This window comes from Amblyomma americanum, chromosome 1, assembly GCF_052857255.1.
Source record: "Amblyomma americanum isolate KBUSLIRL-KWMA chromosome 1, ASM5285725v1, whole genome shotgun sequence".
In the NCBI taxonomy this organism is placed as follows: domain Eukaryota; kingdom Metazoa; phylum Arthropoda; class Arachnida; order Ixodida; family Ixodidae; genus Amblyomma; species Amblyomma americanum.
The window spans coordinates 173047353-173066738 of record NC_135497.1 but is presented as its reverse complement, the minus strand read 5'-3'; the positions used below and the strand labels follow the sequence as shown (position 1 = coordinate 173066738).

Below are 19386 nucleotides of genomic sequence, written 5' to 3'. Positions count from 1 at the left end.
GAAATAAAAGTTTTACAATCCATATGCAGCCAAAATTGTGCGTTGCGGACTACACACTGCGTGCGGACTGTATACCGGATATTACGGTAAGGCGATAAAAATGCAACGAGTTCCAATCCAGTAGTGCACGAGTTGTCGCCGAATTTCGCGTTACACTGCCGCGACTTGGATGCTATTTGACCACGAAAATCCTCGCAGTCGCCGACGGCAACAGATGGCACAGATCCTTGACAGTAACCTCGACTCGCAGACAATCAGTCGTAATTATACCAGCGGTAGCCCCATCGAGAAGGCTTCCCAAATATTCCGCCATGGGGTACCAGCTGAGAACCACTTACCATGACATGGGCTCTACACACCGGAAATCAAATCACGAACGCCACAGCTCGCGGTCATAAAACCAAGCGATAGTCGACGAAGTGGGAACTTATCTTGTAATGCAAACGTACTACGGAGACATACTTGAGCCCCTCAGGGACATTAGGAAGCGCTTTCCTACCTGTCATGCAAAACTTGGAAGGATCACTTAAGCTCCGCCCTAAGGGTATAACGCGGTAGCGCAATCGGTTAATTACCATATATGCAAACGGTCGTTCTCTACTTTGCATCCAAAAATACCTGGGCATTCAATACCTGGGCAATCAAGAGCTTGCGATTTTTCACTCACAACACCGAAAACACGAACATCGGCACTGGATTTTCGGGTGAACGGGGCCTTTACCGCTATCGCGTAAAGAGCTGGTGATGCTGAAGCTAAACTGCTATAGAGACAAAGAGCTGTTTACCCCAGGCCCTCGCCGGAAATATCGCTCCCGGCTCCAACCATAGGGCTTTCAGATCACGAAAGCTCGCGTGGCTTCCAAATCACCTACCCTCCGTTTCTGTGGACACCATGGTAAGGGATTCTGAATCAATAGCGCAACACGGGCAATGTTCGTTGAGTATTAAGGGTTGAGGGCTCCTCACAGTGGCGACTCGCCAAAGCCTTTGGCGACGAACCTTTCTGCGCTGCGTCCCGGGTTAGGGCTATGCCGCTCACAGAAGGACGATATATGGGCCTTGTGATTCGATCGCTACAGGTTCAGCAGTCCCGAGGAGCTCGCCTATCGCTGAACAATGAATTGGTCAAGCAGCCTCAAATGCTACTTGATGTCCTGTCGGCGTCTTCTCAACTTGTTTTCCTTCCCTCAAGTAGATGACCCTCTCAAGGAAAGTGATTCGATCGTCCTAGTATTGACGAAGATCCCGTCACTGAATTTTTTGTTAAAAATCGTAAAAATGAGACAAAAGATGATGGCTAGATAATACGCCAAAAAAACTCAGTCAAGTAACACTGAGAATAAGAAAAATGTATTCTCCGTAGCGATGTTCTAAAACCGGCTCGTCTCGTATCAGTTTCGACAGCACAGAGAATTTGCCACATCATCAGACAGGAAGTATCCGATACCAATAATAGCTCATCAAAACTTATTTTCCTTAAGATCACCTTGCGTTCGCTCTAAAAGTGGTTCGATGACAAGGTTTTAACAGATTTTAGACTTTCGTCAAAATGCCGAAAACGCCGGTCACACGGCTATTTACAGATGTGCGCACATTGCAATACAGTAAAGTTTAGCTGCTTTGCGTGACCATCCTTGTGACGCAGTCCGGGCCTACGACATACTGAAGTGCACAAGCACCTGGCTCAAAAAGAAGGATCCATGACAAACACTTTATTGTAAAGCGAAAGAAAAAAAGCACTGCACACAAAAAACTAGGCCTCTGCCTGGGTCTCCTAGAATTCCCCTTCATCCTCGGCTGTGGCCTCCTGGTACTGTTGGTATTCTGACACCAGTTCGTTCAAGCTGGACTCTGCCTCGGTGAACTCCAACTCGTCCATGCCCTCTCCGGTGTACCAGTGCAGAAAGGCCTTGCGGCGGAACATAGCTGCAAAAAAAATAATATATCAAACAGGCGGGGTCACACTCCTGGAACTGTCCCCGAAAATGCGCTGTTCCAGAAAATCGACAGTAATGGGCACCTACAATGAAAGTATGTGCTTTTAAGAAACACTTTCAAATCAAACACGATGGTCACCTGTAAACTGCTCGGAGATCCGCTTGAAAAGCTCTTGAATGGCTGTGCTGTTCCCAATGAAAGTAGCAGACATCTTCAGACCTCGAGGCGGTATGTCACAGACAGCTGTCTTTACGTTGTTCGGGATCCATTCAACGAAGTAACTCGAGTCCTTGCTCTGGATGTTGAGCATCTGGTCATCGACTTCCCGCATGCTCATTCGGCCTCTGAAGACTGCAGCAACTGTCAGGTAACGACCGTGGCGGGGGTCGCAAGCAGCCATCATGTTTTTGGCATCGAACATCTGTTGCGTCAGCTCCGGCACAGTCAGAGCCCGGTACTGCTGGCAGTCGCGGGACGTGAGTGGAGCAAAGCCAGTCATGAAGAAGTGGAGGCGAGGGAAGGGCACCATATTAACGGCCAGCTTGCGAAGATCAGCATTCAGCTGCCCAGGAAATCTGTGAGGAATGAGACGGTGCTTGATTAGAAGCCCGCTTAATTCACAAGGGGAGAGAGAATTTACAGAGGTATGTTGGGCGCTCTTGTTTGGGAGCAGTCAGAACAAGATTGTGGTAAGATTATGGAGCAGCTACAATGGTCAGTGGAGGCATCTTGTAGAATGTCGCGATTGTTGCCGCTGTTCATTCAAAGCTTTTGAATATCGGGTCATCAAATTTGAAATTCAGTTCTCTTCACGCCAGTGCAGACAACGAAGCCCAATAAAAGAACGCACTCGTGGAAATTTCAGAAGTGACATAGTTTACACTTTGCCAGTCTGTTCAAGAGAACATTGAAACTGCATGCCTGTTATTTGCCTCAGCCAAATTACAACGGCGGAGAAACAAACCAGCTCTAGTAAGATAACAAGATTTCTTCTGTTGCTGTTTCGATTCATTGGCAAAATCACAAAAATAAAAATGGATTCTTCACATGGTCACTGCTGTGTATCCAGCTTCAAAGTTAATACAAATTACTACATTAGGAGAACATCGACAAGTATTAACTTCAATGGTCTGCCGGTTGTCGTGGCACTTTAAAATTATGTGATCGTTCTCCAGGCCCTAAAACACCATCCCCCAACAATGGCAACCAGTATTCCATACTGACTGCTCAGCAATCTAATGTGGTACTCTGCTCCCAACTTCCTCAGAGAAAGTGCCACTATTTATCGAAAAACTTCCATACCAAAACGTGAGAATTTGTATTCTCTTTTCCCGAAGAGAAAACGGGGATAACTGATTTCGCTGTACGTGAGGCTTTATATGTAGGTCCTGTACGCTAGGATTAACGAGCTGAACGAGATAAATGTGCGCTTTATAAAGGAGAAACAGTTCAAAAAGCATTCTCCACTGACACACACCTAAATTATTTCCAAGAGATTTGAGATGTTTCCTTTTTGAACACAGTAGTTTTTCATCATTTACAGCGCCAGGCCTTAATTTACCTTTTCGACTCATGAGTTTCTGAGGTACAGTAGTTAAACACGGCCATTTTATTCCCAATGTGCGCAATCGCATGCCGTAGATTAGGCGCCGCTCCATTATTCCCGACGACAGCCGCCTTCTCGTTATTGCTGCCGTTGCCAAATTCACTTTCCTTGAAGTGCTTTTCAAAGCTTCCTTGAGCAGCTGCTTGCCTGGCTATAGCAGGTGCGGTGTTTGTTAGTTTTTATGCGGACGGTGTGGGCGCTTTTATTTGCTTTCTTGTTCGTCATTGTATTTTCTGAAAATATTGCCACCACATGCACTTTATACATGAAGATTAGCTGTAGTGTATTACTCTTAATATTTTGTAAAACTCCTTGGCGACCGCAGTCTTTGCAGTGCTTGTTCCATACTGAACCGATCACTGTTGTCGGACCTAGCAATTCGGCGGATAGTGTCGATCTCTTTGGGCTCTTTATGAACATGCATGAGGCGCTTAATTGACCCCTTGAACGAAGCTGCGAAATACTTACCTCAGGCATGTGGTCACACCCGACATCGTTGCAGAAACCAAGTGGTTAAGGTCTCCGTAGGTGGGAGTCGTGAGCTTAAGCGTCCGGAAGCAGATGTCGTAGAGTGCTTCGTTGTCGATGCAGTAGGTCTCGTCGGTGTTCTCCACAAGCTGATGCACTGACAAAGTAGCATTGTAGGGCTCGACGACAGTGTCCGAAACCTAGAGGTAGCCGCAGGAAGAGAATGAGAACTTTGTGCATAACGACTAATCAAAATTCAAGGAAGACGCCTTATAAAGCAAGGCCAAAATGTCATGTTTGATTTGTTTCAAAGATGCTGAAATTGGGTCCTGCAGATAATGCCACACACCTTTGGAGAGGGCACTACACTGTAGGTGTTCATGATGCGATCGGGGTACTCTTCACGGATCTTCGAGATGAGCAGTGTGCCCATGCCAGATCCAGTACCACCGCCCAGGGAGTGGGTCAGCTGGAATCCCTGCAGGCAGTCACAGGATTCCGCTTCCTTGCGCACAACGTCGAGCACCGAGTCCACCAGTTCAGCACCCTCGGTGTAGTGGCCCTTGGCCCAATTGTTGCCAGCGCCACTCTGACCTGAAGGGCGGGTTGTGAAAGGCGTATACTTGCACAAACTGTATCCTGAAGAAAATCAGTACTGGAATATGCAATAAAGGAAAGCCACTCAGAGACAGAGATCTCCACCGAGGCACTCCTTGTAAAAATAGAGGGTGATGGCTGCGTTGCGAGTAGACGCACGACCTGGACAACATTATCATTCGTCATCATTTGCAAAACGCGGCACCTACAAAGCCATAACCTTCATCGCCTTCTCGGTGTGGCGGAGATCTCGGTAGGTTATTTTGAAATAAGAGATGCTTTTCGGGATTTGATGAAAGAAATTAATGTTGTCGCACGAAGGGGTAGCATATCTGTAGGGGACCATGAGATTCCGATTCACATCTGTCTAGGGTCAGATTTGAAATGTTTGCTTGTTGTTCAGGGTCTGCAGTCTGCTGCATCACACTATCCTTGTCCATTTTGTCGAGCAAACCCACAGACAAGGTGCTCAGTTCTCACAAGTAACAGGAGCTTTATTGAGCCTCCTTTGATCCGCACTCTTGAGAACATGAGAGCTGATTGCTGCGCAGAAGCGAACGGGATGAATAATGTGCCATTGTTCAACTTCGACTTTGATTTAATAATTCCTGATGTATTGCACATGAAGTTAAGAATAGTTAACCGCCTTGTAGATGGATTGCTTTCAGAAGCAGAAGACAGAGATTACTGTGAAAAAGTCCGCAACCGACGTGGTATGACCATACACGTTCAGGACATCGTTGACGCCATAAATAACTGTGGGATTAAATTTCACGTCTGGGAAAGCAATGAAGGAAACAAGGGAAAAACATTCACGTCGGTATCGGGGGGCGATTGTGAGCGTCTGCTGAAGGCTTTGCCTGAAAAACTGGCCGGGAAATTGCACCTTCAAACAGAGGAAAAAAACTTTGCTCCTTTGGAAGCCTATGCGGAAAATTTTGTACCACCTGGAAAATGATGTTGAAGGTCGCAGCATAGAAAGAGAAACCTCAGAATTCTTTCACACGTTCTTAGAATTATAAGCCCAAGGTTGCAAAGGCTATGGTGGCGATAGAGTTACGCCGTACATTCATATTCTCGCGCACCACGCTTCCGCAAAGCACGAAAGGTTCAAGGGCCTTGGTTGACTTTCAAGCCAAGGGTTAGAGAAAAAAAACGACGTGCTAAAGCATCTACACCATGGGAAGTCTAACATGTGGAATGCAGCCGCTGACGCTCTCAAGCTGGCGAAAAGGCTTGGAGTGAGAATATCATACTAAGCCGTGCATATAAAAAGCGGGACCAAGAATATTGGTTTGAGGGACTTATTCAAGAGACACGGGCGAAGAGGCTACTCTGTGCAGATGAAAAAGTGAGTGAAAGAAACTGTCTGCAAAATGTGGACGACATGGATGCAGGAGAATTGCGCACGGAGCTTCGGGCTATGGGAATGTCGACGAAAGTCAAATCAATAGAAAAACTTCGCAACCTTGTAAGGAAAGAAAGAGAAAAGCAATGATTGTAGCCATAGGAGGAGATAACAGTTATGTGGTGAGATGTGCCTTTTAGTTTTGCGTGTTTCCTCCTATATTTATAGTGCTGTGTTGTACCTCTAGTTTAGAAAGTGCATCACTGCTTGAAGATGAAGAGTACTCTTCCTGATGCCTTATGTAACCTGCTTCTAAAGGAGTGTTCGGTGTGTACTAAAATAGTGTATTTGTATTATGTGACTGTTTACCTGCCATATAAGCCCTGAGCAATTTTTTGGTGTAATATAAATGTGATATGTGTGTTTTGTAAGTATTGGCGTTGTCACTTTTAAAATGATCTTTTCGCTTGTCTTTTGCGTAAGAAAATTCTTTTATGTAAACAAACCATGGAAAACCGATTTATAGCGCAATCAGTACAGCTAGAAAAAGTACTTGGGGGGGGGGGTGCTTTGAAAATGAACATGCACACACGCCTTTAAGTTCTGCGGGGCTGCAGGAAAAAATTTTGCAGCGAATTTAAGAAAACTGATTGGTCGTATCGGGCGTAGATCATATAATACTGGCATCAAGTGCACAATGCGCACAAACAGGCTCGAGAAAAGTGACGACAGCAGTACTGCGCACATTCTATGCCATCGTTTATGTTCATTTGTATGTCCTTCTTTGCTGACTCATTTTGTTTGGCAACCGATTAAAAGTTTGCCTTGTTCTTTATTCTTTTCGCAAAGTATTGCTTCTTTTGTATGCCATGTTGCTGTGAAGTGTGTTTAGTTATATTCATATTCGTTACGTTTGGAGTGCATCGTTCTGGTTGTACATGTAACATGAACACAAGGTAATGACGCTATGTGATTCTGATTGTACACATTTTGTTTCCAAATGTTGTATAAAAAGTGTATAATAAAATATTTTATGTCGGCACTATAGCCCTTGTCCTTGCCTTTTTGCGGGGAAATTATAACCCCTTCCGCACCAGCTATCAGATAGTGTGACAAGTGCAAGTTTATTGACAGCGACGCCATGAAATTATACCTACTACATTTGCTCGATTTCCTCCCCAAAGGTGCAAAGGAGAAAAGAAATATAACCTCCAGTCCTTCGAATATTACTGTAAACGTAACAGATCACTTCCCATGAGTGTTATCGTTACGAAGGCTTCCCCTTCATTCATGGTAATTTGCTGACATTGTGCTTTCCGCTACGTGCTATAATGACATCCCCGCCTGCTATAATGACATCCCCGCCTATTTGATATTCTCATTAACTTTGTAACATAGAATGCAATTCGTGACTTTTTTTATTGGTATACATTCCTTTTTAGCGTCTGGTTATTTTTGTTGCGCTCTACTTCTCTATTACAATTGTATTTGGTTTGATTTACCAAAGGTTGCTGCTTCAAAAGTAAGCGATAGTATTGTTCAGTGCAGTATAATTAGTTTTTCACCTGACCACAGAAATCAAAGCTGCTGCAGGCAGAGTAACTTGGGAACTGGGAAAAGATACAATGAAATAATAGAAATTAGTTCTATTACAGGCTATAAGGGACAGCGCACTGGAGCGCTTCGAACTAATTCGACCCCCCGGGGGTAAACAGCCGGAGCGTTGTTGCATTTCGCGTACACTGAAATGTGGGCATAGCGGCTGGGTCCTGAGCCGGCCTTACATCACCCGCACCCTGTGCAAGACTTTGCCACCCCCCACCCGCCCCTCTCTCTCTCTTTGAATGTATTGGTGGGGGTGTTTCTCTTGATTTTTATTGGCCGTTCTAACGGGGGGCACTTCTAGTTTTCATTCTTTTAACAGTCTTCATGTAGTATTTGTACTGGCGTGGGCAGGACACTTAGTTGTTTTTTATTTTTCTTCCCCCTCTAATTTATACCCCTTGACATCCTTTGATCTTGCTATTGGCGGTCAATTTTTTACACGTTCTCATAGCATTTTAAAGAAGATGAATCTTAAAAGCATGCTGTTTGCGATAACGCAACTCATCTATTATACTGGTGAAAAAGAAAAATTTATTGCTTAAAATGATTACAGCCCAGCCTCAAAGGACAGATGCAAACGTTCTTCAAAGGAGACTGTCAAGACAGTCGCTTCAGACGATTGATATGACATCGCGACTAACCCTGTTAATCCGTGGTTAACCCTCTTGCACCTGGCGGCCCCTTGCGAAGTCACTCTGAGAGGTGCGGGAGAATTAAATGCGATATCATGACAATCGACCGACGAAGCAGCGTAGCGGCTGGCAGCGTCGCAAATTACGACAGCCACCATATTTGCCATTTATATATACCGTTATGAAATGCTTCCTTGATGACGTCCATGTAAAAGCGCTTTTTCGTAGCTCAGAAGTGGACACAATTAAATTCACCAATTTGTTTGCAAAAATGGAAAATGTTGGCGGTATCTTGCGGTGTCATTAAAAGCGAAGTTTCGTACCTCAAAAGCGAAGCCTCATTTTTTCAGTTGTGTTACACAGGATGGATCCCGGCAATACATCATGCATGCATATTACAGAAGTCAGAATGAAAGAACAGCAAAAAAAGTCGACAATAGCTGCAGCAATAAAAGTATGAATAGTGATCATGCGTGAAATTTTTCATTCATACATTCATACTAATATATTTTCTATAGAAACGAGCACATTTATTAAAATTAGTTGACCAAAACAAAAGGTTCTGAACCCAGGTTAAAACTCTAAGTGCAAACTCGAGTCACCATATTCGGACAACGCTAGAGTCACTAATTTGAAAGCATTACAGGTGAACGTGACAGTAACAACCTGAACGTCTATCTAGACGCTATTTGCTTCTAGACTCCAAATTCTGTGTTCTGCCCGACAACAGCTGAACAGCTTCAGAATGTTTCTGAGTAAAGCTATATCAAATTTTCCTAAATAAGTATTAAAAGAATAAACTTAAACATTTATATCCGCGAATACTTTTTGATGTCGGCCGTTTGAATGCCGCTACGCTCTTTAATTGTAACAAGAATAGCTAAAATTCAGGCGAGCTAGCTCATACCCTAATATATCATGATCACACACCCCAATAAACTTTTTAGATAATAGCAAAGGGCTGACAATTTGCAAAGTTGCTCCACGACAAGCATATATGAACAGCCGCGAATATTTTATGTAGCTGCGTTAATGCAAGGTCATCGTAACAACCTTCTTTATTTAAAGCTCCGGTCGAGACACTGGGTTCGAGCTCTGACATGTGTTCTTGTCTGCAAGGCAAAAGTCACCCGATAAAAAGGTAAGCGTCGAAATGGACGCAACTTCAGCAGTCCGAACCAGTTCTGCAGTGTAGCTCGCTACCGGGCGCCATCTTTCATATTTTAGGCAATATCAGGTTCCAATTAAAAGGCCTCAGGAAGCTTCTTGATCAAAGCTATGCCAGATCGTTGCACACCATTTTAAACACCATATATTTGGGTACCTAAAACCGGGAAGCATTTTCGATATCTATTCGTGTTAAGGTGCTATACAGTTTCAAAGTCTGTAAAAATGCCAAAACTTTGGCCCCCTCCCGCAGGCAGCATCGTATAATATTCAAACGCGCTGGGAAGCTCGTGTATTAATAGCACAGGACAGAAACTTCGGCACATTCCTCAGCTAAGTGTATATTACACAAATTATTATAATTATAATTGGTTTTTGGTGGAAAGGAAATGGCGCAGTATCTGTCTCATATATCGTTGGACACCTGAACCGCGCCGTAAGGGAAGGGATAAAGGAGGGAGTGAAAGAAGAGAGGAACAAATAGGTCCGTAGTGGAGGGCTCCGGAATAATTTCGACCACCTGGGGATCTTTAACGTGCACTGACATCGCACAGCACACGGGCGCCTTAGCGTTTTTCCTCCATAAAAACGTAGCCGCCGCGGTCGGGTTCGAACCCGGGTTACACAAACACCCGAGGCATTTTTGTAGGTGATTTTGTTCACGTTTTACGATTTTTTTTTGTACCCCTTCCCATTCAGTTACGCTCCCTGTCGACGCCACTGCCGGTAGATGGCACAAGTAGTAGATGTCCCAGAAAGCTGGGCATGAAAGAAAGCCATGCCCTGGGCGGAAAAAACAATACATATGCTGCGTGGTGGAGGTAGCGAGAAGAGAGATGAACAACGCTCAACACAGTTGAAGTTAACAGCTTGCGGAAGTTCCCAATAAAGCGACGAGTGAAAGAAGTTGAAAATATATGTTCAAAAAGTCATGGCTCGCATTGTACTCAGCTACAGAACACAATCTCTCCAGCGAGTCCCTATGTAAAACGGGTGACAAATGACATGAACGCAGGGGAGGGAGAACCGCCAGCTGTGCTCATATCCTGTGTTATACCTGTCTGTAATATTTTGTTTTATGCCGGATTGTCCCCGCAGACGGCCGCCTCCCTTCCTTGTGTAATGCGCCACCTATGCGTTTTGCCGAGTGATGTGGTGTTGTGTCAAAGGCGGATGGAATTTTTTGTAGCGAGAGCTACGCTAGGCTATAGCCAGCGGCCCATTTCGGGTAAGCGTGTCTAGTCACTACTGCGCATGAGCCACTAGTTGCACCGAGCCATAGGTGTTCCGCCGCTGCGTCGCGCCACACCTTTCCTTAAATTCGATTTTCAAGTTTTTTTTTCTTGTTTTCATCCCGCCTTTATCCATTCGATCTAGTGTCCACCGAGACATATGAGACAGTTGCTGCTCCATTTACTTTCCTCAAAACCAAAACAAAATGAGCCGCCGGCGCTCATTTGGTGCATTGGTGTTGACAACGTAGAGGCCGTTCATTTTTACGAAAGGAAGGCGCAAAACTGGCTCCCTGGGTCAGTGGACACCTCACTTTCGCTTTCATGTAACGTGGCGTTGGCATGCGACTGCAAAAAATGAATGTGGATTAGCTCAGTTAATCTAGGGTATACAAAGCGAAAGGTGTCGGCGTTCACTGTGTTCTTTGCGTTGACAATGTTCTAGACGACGATGGAGTTGTACAAAGGAAGGGCGCATAACTGACTGCCTGGATATGTGGGCGCCTCATTCGTGATTTGATGCACGTGGCAGTGGTGGGAGAGAGATGTGGCCTGAATGCAATAGCGCTGACTTCGTTGTGGCTGACATGCGGCACTGCAGCAATAGCTAGGCTGCTGGGTTCGTTTGCTGATCAAGATCTCGCGATCAACCATTAACTGCGTGCCACCTCCCAGGGTGGCAGGGAGGGCGCGCTGCCTATCCAGTGTGGGGAACGCCATCAAAGCAGTCTTTTGCAGTTGGAAACCAGCGCCACGTGCATGAAAGCGAGATTTAGGTCTCCACTGACCCACGGAGCCGGTTGTGCGCCGCGGTGGCTCAGTGGTTAGCGCGCGCGGCTACTGATCCGGAGTTCCCGGGTTCGAACCCGACCGTGGCGGCTGCGTTTTTATGGTGGAAAAACGCTAAGGCGCCCGCGTCTTGTGCCATGTCAGTGCACGTGAAAGATCCCCAAGTGGTCGAAATTATTCCGGAGCCCTCCACTACGGCACCTCTTTCTTCTTTCACTCCCTCGTTTATCCCTTCCCTTACGACTCGGTTCAGGTGTCCAACGATATACAGGACAGATACTGCGCAATTTCCTTTCCCCAAAAACCAATTATTACATTTATTATTACGCCTTTCCTTTCGTGAAAATGAACGGCCCTTTCAAAGTTGTCAACGCCAATGAACTATGAACAGCCTCGGCTGACTAGTTTTGTTTGGTTTTGGAGGAAAGGAAATGACACAGTAACCGTCTCACATATCTCGGTGAACACCCGAACCGCGCCGTAAAGGAAGCGATAAAGGTGGGAGGGAAAGAAAAAAAAGAGAAAACTGGAAATTGAAAGTTGGATTTTGAGGAAAGGCGTGGCGCTGCGCAGCGGCGGACACCTGTGGCTCGATGCTACTAGTGGCGCATGCTCAGTAGTGACTAGGGAGCGAGAAAGAGAGAAATACGCGTGGTGAGCCGCGCGTTGTGACGTTACGTGCTTCCTCGGAGCACCGCCACGGCGAAATCGCAAGTTTGCGGCCAGTAAAGCCTTCACTTTAAAACCCCATTTGATTGCCTTCCGCACTTTGGATATGCAGCGCGTTCACCCTGCCTCTGTGGCAGGTTGCAGTTGATGATCGCGAGAGGTTGATCACCCAATGAACGCTGCGGCCTATTACTGCAGTTCCGCGTGTCTACCACGAAGTTATCAGTGCTAATGTATGCAGAGACCCGCCGCGATGACTCAGTGGTTAGGGCGCTCAGCTACTGCTCCGGAGTTCCCGGGTTCGAACCCGAACGTGGCGGCTGCGTTTTTACTGAGGCAAAACGCTAAGGCGCCCGTAGGCTGTGCGATTTCAGTGCACGTTAAAGATCCGCAGGTGGTCGAAATTATTCCGGAGCCCTCCACTACGGCACCTCTTTCTTCCTTTCTTCTTCACTCCCACCCTTATCCCTTCCCTTACAGCGCGGTTCAGGTGTCCAACGATATATGAGACAGATACTGCGCCATTTCCTTTCCCTAAAAACCAATTATTATTAATGTATGCAGCCCACATGTCTTCACCATCGTCACGTACCTCGAAGGGCGAGTGAAGCGTCCACTGACCCGGGGAGCGAGTTTACGCACTTCCTTAAGCGTCTAGAACGGTGTCCACGTCAATGAACACATTGAACGCCGACAGCTTTTGCCTTGTATATCCTCGATTCCAATTCATTTTATTTTCGAAATGGCCCATGTGTTCCCTCTCTCGTAATATGCTCTTTTCACGGCGCACTACATTCTTGATGAACCACCAAGCTTGCGTCTCAATCTTGGCGGCCTAGGTTTCGCAAGGAACTGATGAGAATGTCCATAGATCAAACTCGAATTTCTTGATTGCGTGGCTGTATTAAACTGACTGCCACTCGGACTGGATCATACTGAGCGAGGATTCGCTGTGCGTACAGAGATGTGGGTACAAATTCAGCCAGTTGTGCGCTTTAAAGATTAGTCTATACTGTGCGCTCTTGTGGGTGTGTTTATGTAGTAGGTTTTAAGCCGAGAAGCCCCTTACCGAACACAAAGTTATCCGGCCGGAAGAGTGGTCCAAACCGTCCCGAGCGGACGGCGTCCATGGTTCCCGGCTCCAAGTCAACCAGGATGGCCCGAGGCACGTATTTACCTCCTCAAACAAAAAACAAATATCACTTAGCGGCAACAAAGATACCGTGCAGTTATTACAAGTACCTGCGTCACAACAAAGCCAGTTAAAGAAATGAGAATGGAGCGCGCCAACTGTAGGTGTCATAGCAAATAAAAGCGGCACTACTTGGTCCTTGCGCCACCTCCCGGCCTTTAAACAGCAGATCCAGTTATATTTAATAATAAAATATTTAAATATCTTTCAGAGAAAAACAGAAGGTGAAATGTTGATAGATAAATTGAGATGGATCAAAATGATGTCACTACATTAACGTCCTGTTGCGACTCCTGTTTCGATTCTGTTTCGTATTACTAAACTTACGGTGTCCTATATGGGATTAACATTCCGAATACTGTACATGGGCTGTCATCAACGCAGTAGTGCCGGCCTGTGGATAAATTTGCACCACCTCGGGTTACTTTACGCGCAATAAGATCGCAGAACACACGGCTCTTTATGATCTCGCCTCCATAGAAATTCGTCCGCCGAATCATGGATGTCATGATCGAGCCCCTTCCAAATGAAGCACAGCGGCGGTATTAGCAAACATAGAGTTAAAAACTCCTTACAAACTCACTGCAGCAAGAGGAAACGTAGTAGAGGGGAGACGTACTATGTCCTCGTCAACCCTGACGAGGGAATTCAGAAACCGGGTTCGAACCCGACCGCGGCGGCTGCGTTTTTATGGAGGAAAAACGCTAAGGCGCCCGTGTGCTGTGCGATGTCAGTGCACGTTAAAGATCCCCAGGTGGTCGAAATTATTCCGGAGCCCTCCACTACGGCACCTCTCTCTTCCTTTCTTCTTTCACTCCCACCATTATTCCTTCCCTTGCGGCGCGGTTCAAGTGTCCGCCGATATATGAGACAGATACTGCGCCATTTCCTTCCCCCAAAACCAATTATTATTATTATTATTAAAAACTCATTCGCGTTGTGAACATTCATTGCCTATGAGAAAAAAGCCTTTGGTCAAGAACCTTCAAGCTAATCCCTGCGGTACTTGTGGCAATGCAACTTGAAAAGCTGCAATGGCCTAACATAACATGCCGCAAGCAGAAGAGGTCACTAGACGTTGCACTTTGACCTAACTAGATTTGCGCGATCGGTTGTAGAATTTGAAGCTTGAAGAGCAATGGCCTGCCGTTGAAGAAGCTCCATTGACAGGCCAGATATCAGCTTATCAGCACAAACAGCTCTATTAAGGCAAGACCGAGAAAAAGGGACAACCATACACACAGCGTTCGGTTTTGTCTTCCTCTTGCTGTTTCTGTAGAAGTCATGTGGCAAACGGCCCGGCAAATTTCCGTAATGCTTAGCAGTGCGAAAAAGCCGCAAGGCAAGATCAACTCGACGGGGAAGCTTCAAAGTGAAATTATCAGCCGAAATACAGCCAGACGCGTACCGGAGGCCTCATTGTAGTAGACATTGATGCGCTCCAACTGGAGGTCCGAATCGCCATGGTACGCCCCGCTTGGATCGATGCCATGCTCATCGGAAATCACCTCCCAAAACTGCAGACGGGAAAAGATTTCAGTAATCAGAGCGGCGTCACATCGCGCAGTGGCGACAGTCAAAGCATATTTATAGGCTGTAATTCACAGCGAAAGCAACATAACTGCTACAGTTCCCCTTGTCAACTGGTTTTTGTAGTCAACTCGTCAACTGCCATTGATTCTCACCCGCCATGTGTCTTGCTGATGGCGGAAACCCGGCAGAGCCTAAGATCACTTGAGGCCTTTGAATTACATCATACGCGAAAACTAGGTCCTGCGAAAAAAAATTCCGGCAAAGAATCCTCGCCGATCGCATTTCGGCAGTCATTTGCCATAAAACTGTTCCATGTCACCTCTCCGCCAAGACCGATTGTCTATAATTTTTTAAAACCGGGAATAAAATCTGAGCTATATGCCATAAAATAACAATATTATCTCAACGCTCTCAAACCGCGAGCAGTAATTAAAAGGTCAGAGCGAAAGGAGTGGTCAAGAACAAGAGATTCGATGAGCATTAGCTAGGGCTCAACATTGTCCAACGCAAAGAGGCCACAACTTAGAACGAAAGCAGTACGTCCGGTAAAAGCCGCGACTGCTTCACAGGCAGTTGCTTTCGCCCGTATCCTGAAACGAGATTCTAGTACGTGGCGTTTAGGACGCAACGTAATCACCAACGTAAAACGCGCCGGGACCGGCACTGGGACCGAATGGCAACCGCGATCCCCTGAGCCGTGAAATAACCCACGAGGTAGCAGAGGTGGCTTACCTTCGCCCCGATCTGGTTGCCACACTGGCCTGTCTGGATGTGGACTATCTCGCGCATGTTCGATGCCACTCCGAGACTCAGCTGTCAAGATGCCGACTGCCTGCCCGGGTCAAGGGTCCGCGTATTTGTAGCCTTGCGCCGCATCAACGCTCACTTCTTCCTCAACTCTGTTCCTATGTGTACGTGTGTCGACTCAATAGCGCAAAAAGTAGTGCCGCAGCCTGTTCCTGCCATAGTAAATGCGCTTCAGAGCTTATATATAAGGCCTTGATTTCCCGTACAGGATGCCGTGTAAAGGATTTGCGCCGTACAACGCGAACTATTTTTCGTTTCGCAAAGCTTCCGGCACAACGGGGTTCTCTCAACTGGCTGCAGGGGCAAACTCGGCCTCTTCTACTTTCTTTTCTCGGTGTTCGAAATTGGTTTCGCTCGAAAGAACTAACGTGCATTCTGCAGCATAATTTTTTCACTTTTCTACAGTTTCGATTTGTGCGCGTGCGGTCGGTCCTAAAGTTTGAATGTTACCGACCGATTGGAAAACTTTATTTCATTCTCATCTGCAGCAGCAGCAGCAGCCTGACTGTAGCCCCAAGAGGTTAGAGACCTGAGTCCAGGGCCTCATTATCTGTTCCAATCGGGGTTGCCTGTTCGATCAGTCTGCGTTGGTCATCCTGGTTTGTGCTCTCGAAACAGTGGCTTCCCATTGGGAGGAAGGGGTTGGGTGTGGGTATGGGAGGTTGGATTGAGGGTTTGGGTGGGTCATTATCATCATCGTCGTCATCAGCCCGACTACGCTCACTTCAGGGCAAAGGCTTCTCCCATGGCTCTCCAGTTATTCCTGTCCTTTGCCAGCTGCGCCCACCTTATGCCTGCAAACCTCTTAATCTCATCCGCCCGCCTAACCTTCTGCCAAACGTTTTCAGGTTCAGATTGGGTGGCTGTGCCAATATATTCCTGGTGAACAGCAAGCTATTAACACAGACAATTTGCGCAGAAATTGGTCATCCTTGCAGTGATTTTACTAGGTATAATGATCGATACTTTTGATGGATCATGGAATTCTTTAGTAAATGTGATTCACAAAACGGGCCTCTTGCCGTTCCTTGGTCCGGGCGGTGTTCTGCTTTCGGTGCGTTAGGTATGCACACTGCCCGCGGACAATTGTCTGATGTTTGGTGAACGTAGCACGGCGACAGGCCGTGCGTATGCCTAATCCACTTACAGCCGCTTGCTCCGACCTCCAGCATCACAGGTGCTGATAACAGGATTAGACATGCGCATCACATTTCACTGTGCGACGTTCACCAACATGGCAGCCAAGGATCCGGGGTCCGCCGTCAGAAAAAAGGATATCGGAATTTCTGCTGGAACCCCTGGTGCGCAGAAAACCGGGGCCAATGTACCCTGTCCAATCCCCCACCGTGGGTACGTACCATTCAACCAGAGGCCAAAATCATCATCATCATCATCATCAACCGGGGCCAGGCCAGATACGGGCCAGGCGCGAACTTAACGAACTGAAAGTAGAACGTCACGCGAAGCCTGTTTCGCGACACAAAAACTGATCCTTTTTAATTGGTTTTGGGGGAAAGGAAATGGAGCAGTATCTGTCTCATACATCGTTGGACACCTGAACCGCGCCGTAAGGGAACGAATAAAGGAGGGAGTGAAAGAAGAAAGGAAGAAAGAGTTGCCGTAGTGGAGGGCTCCGGAATAATTTTGACCACCTGGGGATCTTTAACATGCACTGACATCGCACAGCACACGGGCGCCTTAGCGTTTTTCCTCCATAAAAACTAGTCTCCAGATTTTCTTTTTTGTAATTGTCGAGTTTAACGTCTCGAACCGACACATGGGGTATGAGGAACACCGTAGTGAAGGGCTGCAGAATAATTTAGCACAAATGGGGATCTTTAACATGCGCCACTTGTCGCTGCAGAACACGGGTATTTTTGTATTACGCCTCCTCGAAATATGGCCGCCGCGGCATTAATTAAACTGGGGACCTTGGCATCAGCAGACGACCGCCAAAGGCACTGCGGCGTCTCCGATATGGTGTTCATCGTGTAAACATACCTTAACATAACGTAAGAGGAACAAAATTGGAGCCTTCCTCAATAGCCATGGATATCCGCATACCTAGTGTACAAAATTAAGCGAAAAATGGTTGCATTTGCGCCTTCCCCGTGCTGTGCATCAAAACAGGTGTTTAAAAACTCTTCCTGTGAATTAAACATCAGGCCCCAGCAGCAAAACATACAATTCCTTACCAGCATTTGTAACGGTGGCAAGCTGAGTACGATTTGGTACGGGCCTCCTTACGCTCGAAATTGTTCATTAACTGGATTAAATATGCTGAGGATTTTTTTGTGAGAACATGACTGTGACCCCTATCTCGCGAAATTCAGTGCATACAATTTTAACAGCTATTCAGAGTATGTTGCACAGCTTGCGCGTTGCTTCCCGCGTTAAGGCTTCCAAGATGCCCGCAGCATCGAGCAGGCGTTTTCATTACGCTCGTCCAACCAGGATCAGTTGTAACGGTACTCACGCATTGTAAAAACGAAGTGAGTACACAAAAAGAGACGCGACTACAGTGAGGAGAGCAATGGATGTCTTCCCTTCTGCCGTAACATGGGCTTACGTTTTGCGCTGGTATATTTACAAATGCGACATCTACCCCAAACCCGATCTGCGCTGAATAATAATAATAATTGGTTTTTGGGGGAAAGAAATGGCGCAGTATGTCTCATATATCGTTGAACACCTGATCCGCGCCGTAAGGGAAGGAATAAAGGAGGGAGTGAAAGAAGAAATGAATAGGTGCCGTAGTGGAGGGCTCCGGAATAATTTCGACCACCTGGGGTTCTTTAACGTGCACTGACATCGCAGAGCACATGGGCGCCTTAGCGTTTTTCCTCCATGAAAACGCAGCCGCCGCAGTCGTGTTCGAACCCGGGAACTCCGGATCAGTAGTCGAGCGCCCTAACCACGGATCCACCGCGGCGGGCGTCTGCACTGAAGGAGTAGGTGATTTGTGGTCAACCGTCTTTGGTTGTCGTTGGTCTCGCAAGGTTAATGACTCACTCCCATTAAGAGGGATCAGCTCAGAATCCGGCGAAGGCCAAAAAGTGCGTAAAAAGTGTACTATATATTATTTAAAGGAAATTTGAGTTTTTAGAGATGAACACATTGCGGAACGTCGCAAACCTTGTCTTCCTCATCTTTGGGTGAATCATGAGCCTGCCGTTAAAAAATATAAACACTCATCGAACTGTTCGTTTATGCGGTTGAATGTAAGTAAATAAATGTTATTTGACTCATTCATTCGTTGTGCTTACCCAAATAAAGCTTTAGAATTTCCATACGCTCGGAGAGCCTTGTGCGTGTCAGTGAATGGAACGAGGAAAACGCTACGAACGAGGATGATGAGCGCAGTGTAGGTCGTAATTTCTAATCTGTTGCATGTTTCCTTGCCATGAGATGCCTAGCATTTCCTGTGTACTGAGAAAGAATTTGATATATATATATATATATATATATATATATATATATATATATATATATATATATATATATATATATTTATATATATATATATATATATATATATATATATATATATATATATATATATATATATATTAGCAGAGAAGGCAAATGAAGTGATAGGCTCGTTTGACAAACATATTAAAGAAGCCAACAAGCTCTCGCACAGTTTCCGCCCTCGTCGTTAGATGACGTTCTACGTCACACTTGCGGTATTACAGGACGTGCTACGTCCACCGCTATGAACGAGGACGGCGCCGGTGAACACTCTCAAGGTTCTCTTACACGCAAAACATAATATACCCACGAAAGCAGCAGATTGGACAGCC

General features: G+C 46.2%; 1 protein-coding gene across 1 annotated transcript; it reads right to left on the bottom strand.

Annotated features, from left to right (window-relative positions):
* Window positions 1-1697: 1697 nt before the first annotated feature.
* LOC144093593 (tubulin beta-4 chain-like) lies at window positions 1698-15618 on the bottom strand. Its single transcript, XM_077627149.1, has 7 exons — window positions 15509-15618; window positions 14652-14760; window positions 13121-13231; window positions 4362-4606; window positions 4013-4212; window positions 2077-2513; window positions 1698-1926 (listed from the first exon to the last, which is right to left on the bottom strand). Exons 1-7 carry the CDS (start codon window positions 15563-15565, stop codon window positions 1775-1777), a joined length of 1311 nt encoding a protein of 436 aa, XP_077483275.1. The 5' UTR covers window positions 15566-15618; the 3' UTR covers window positions 1698-1774.
* Window positions 15619-19386: the final 3768 nt, after the last annotated feature.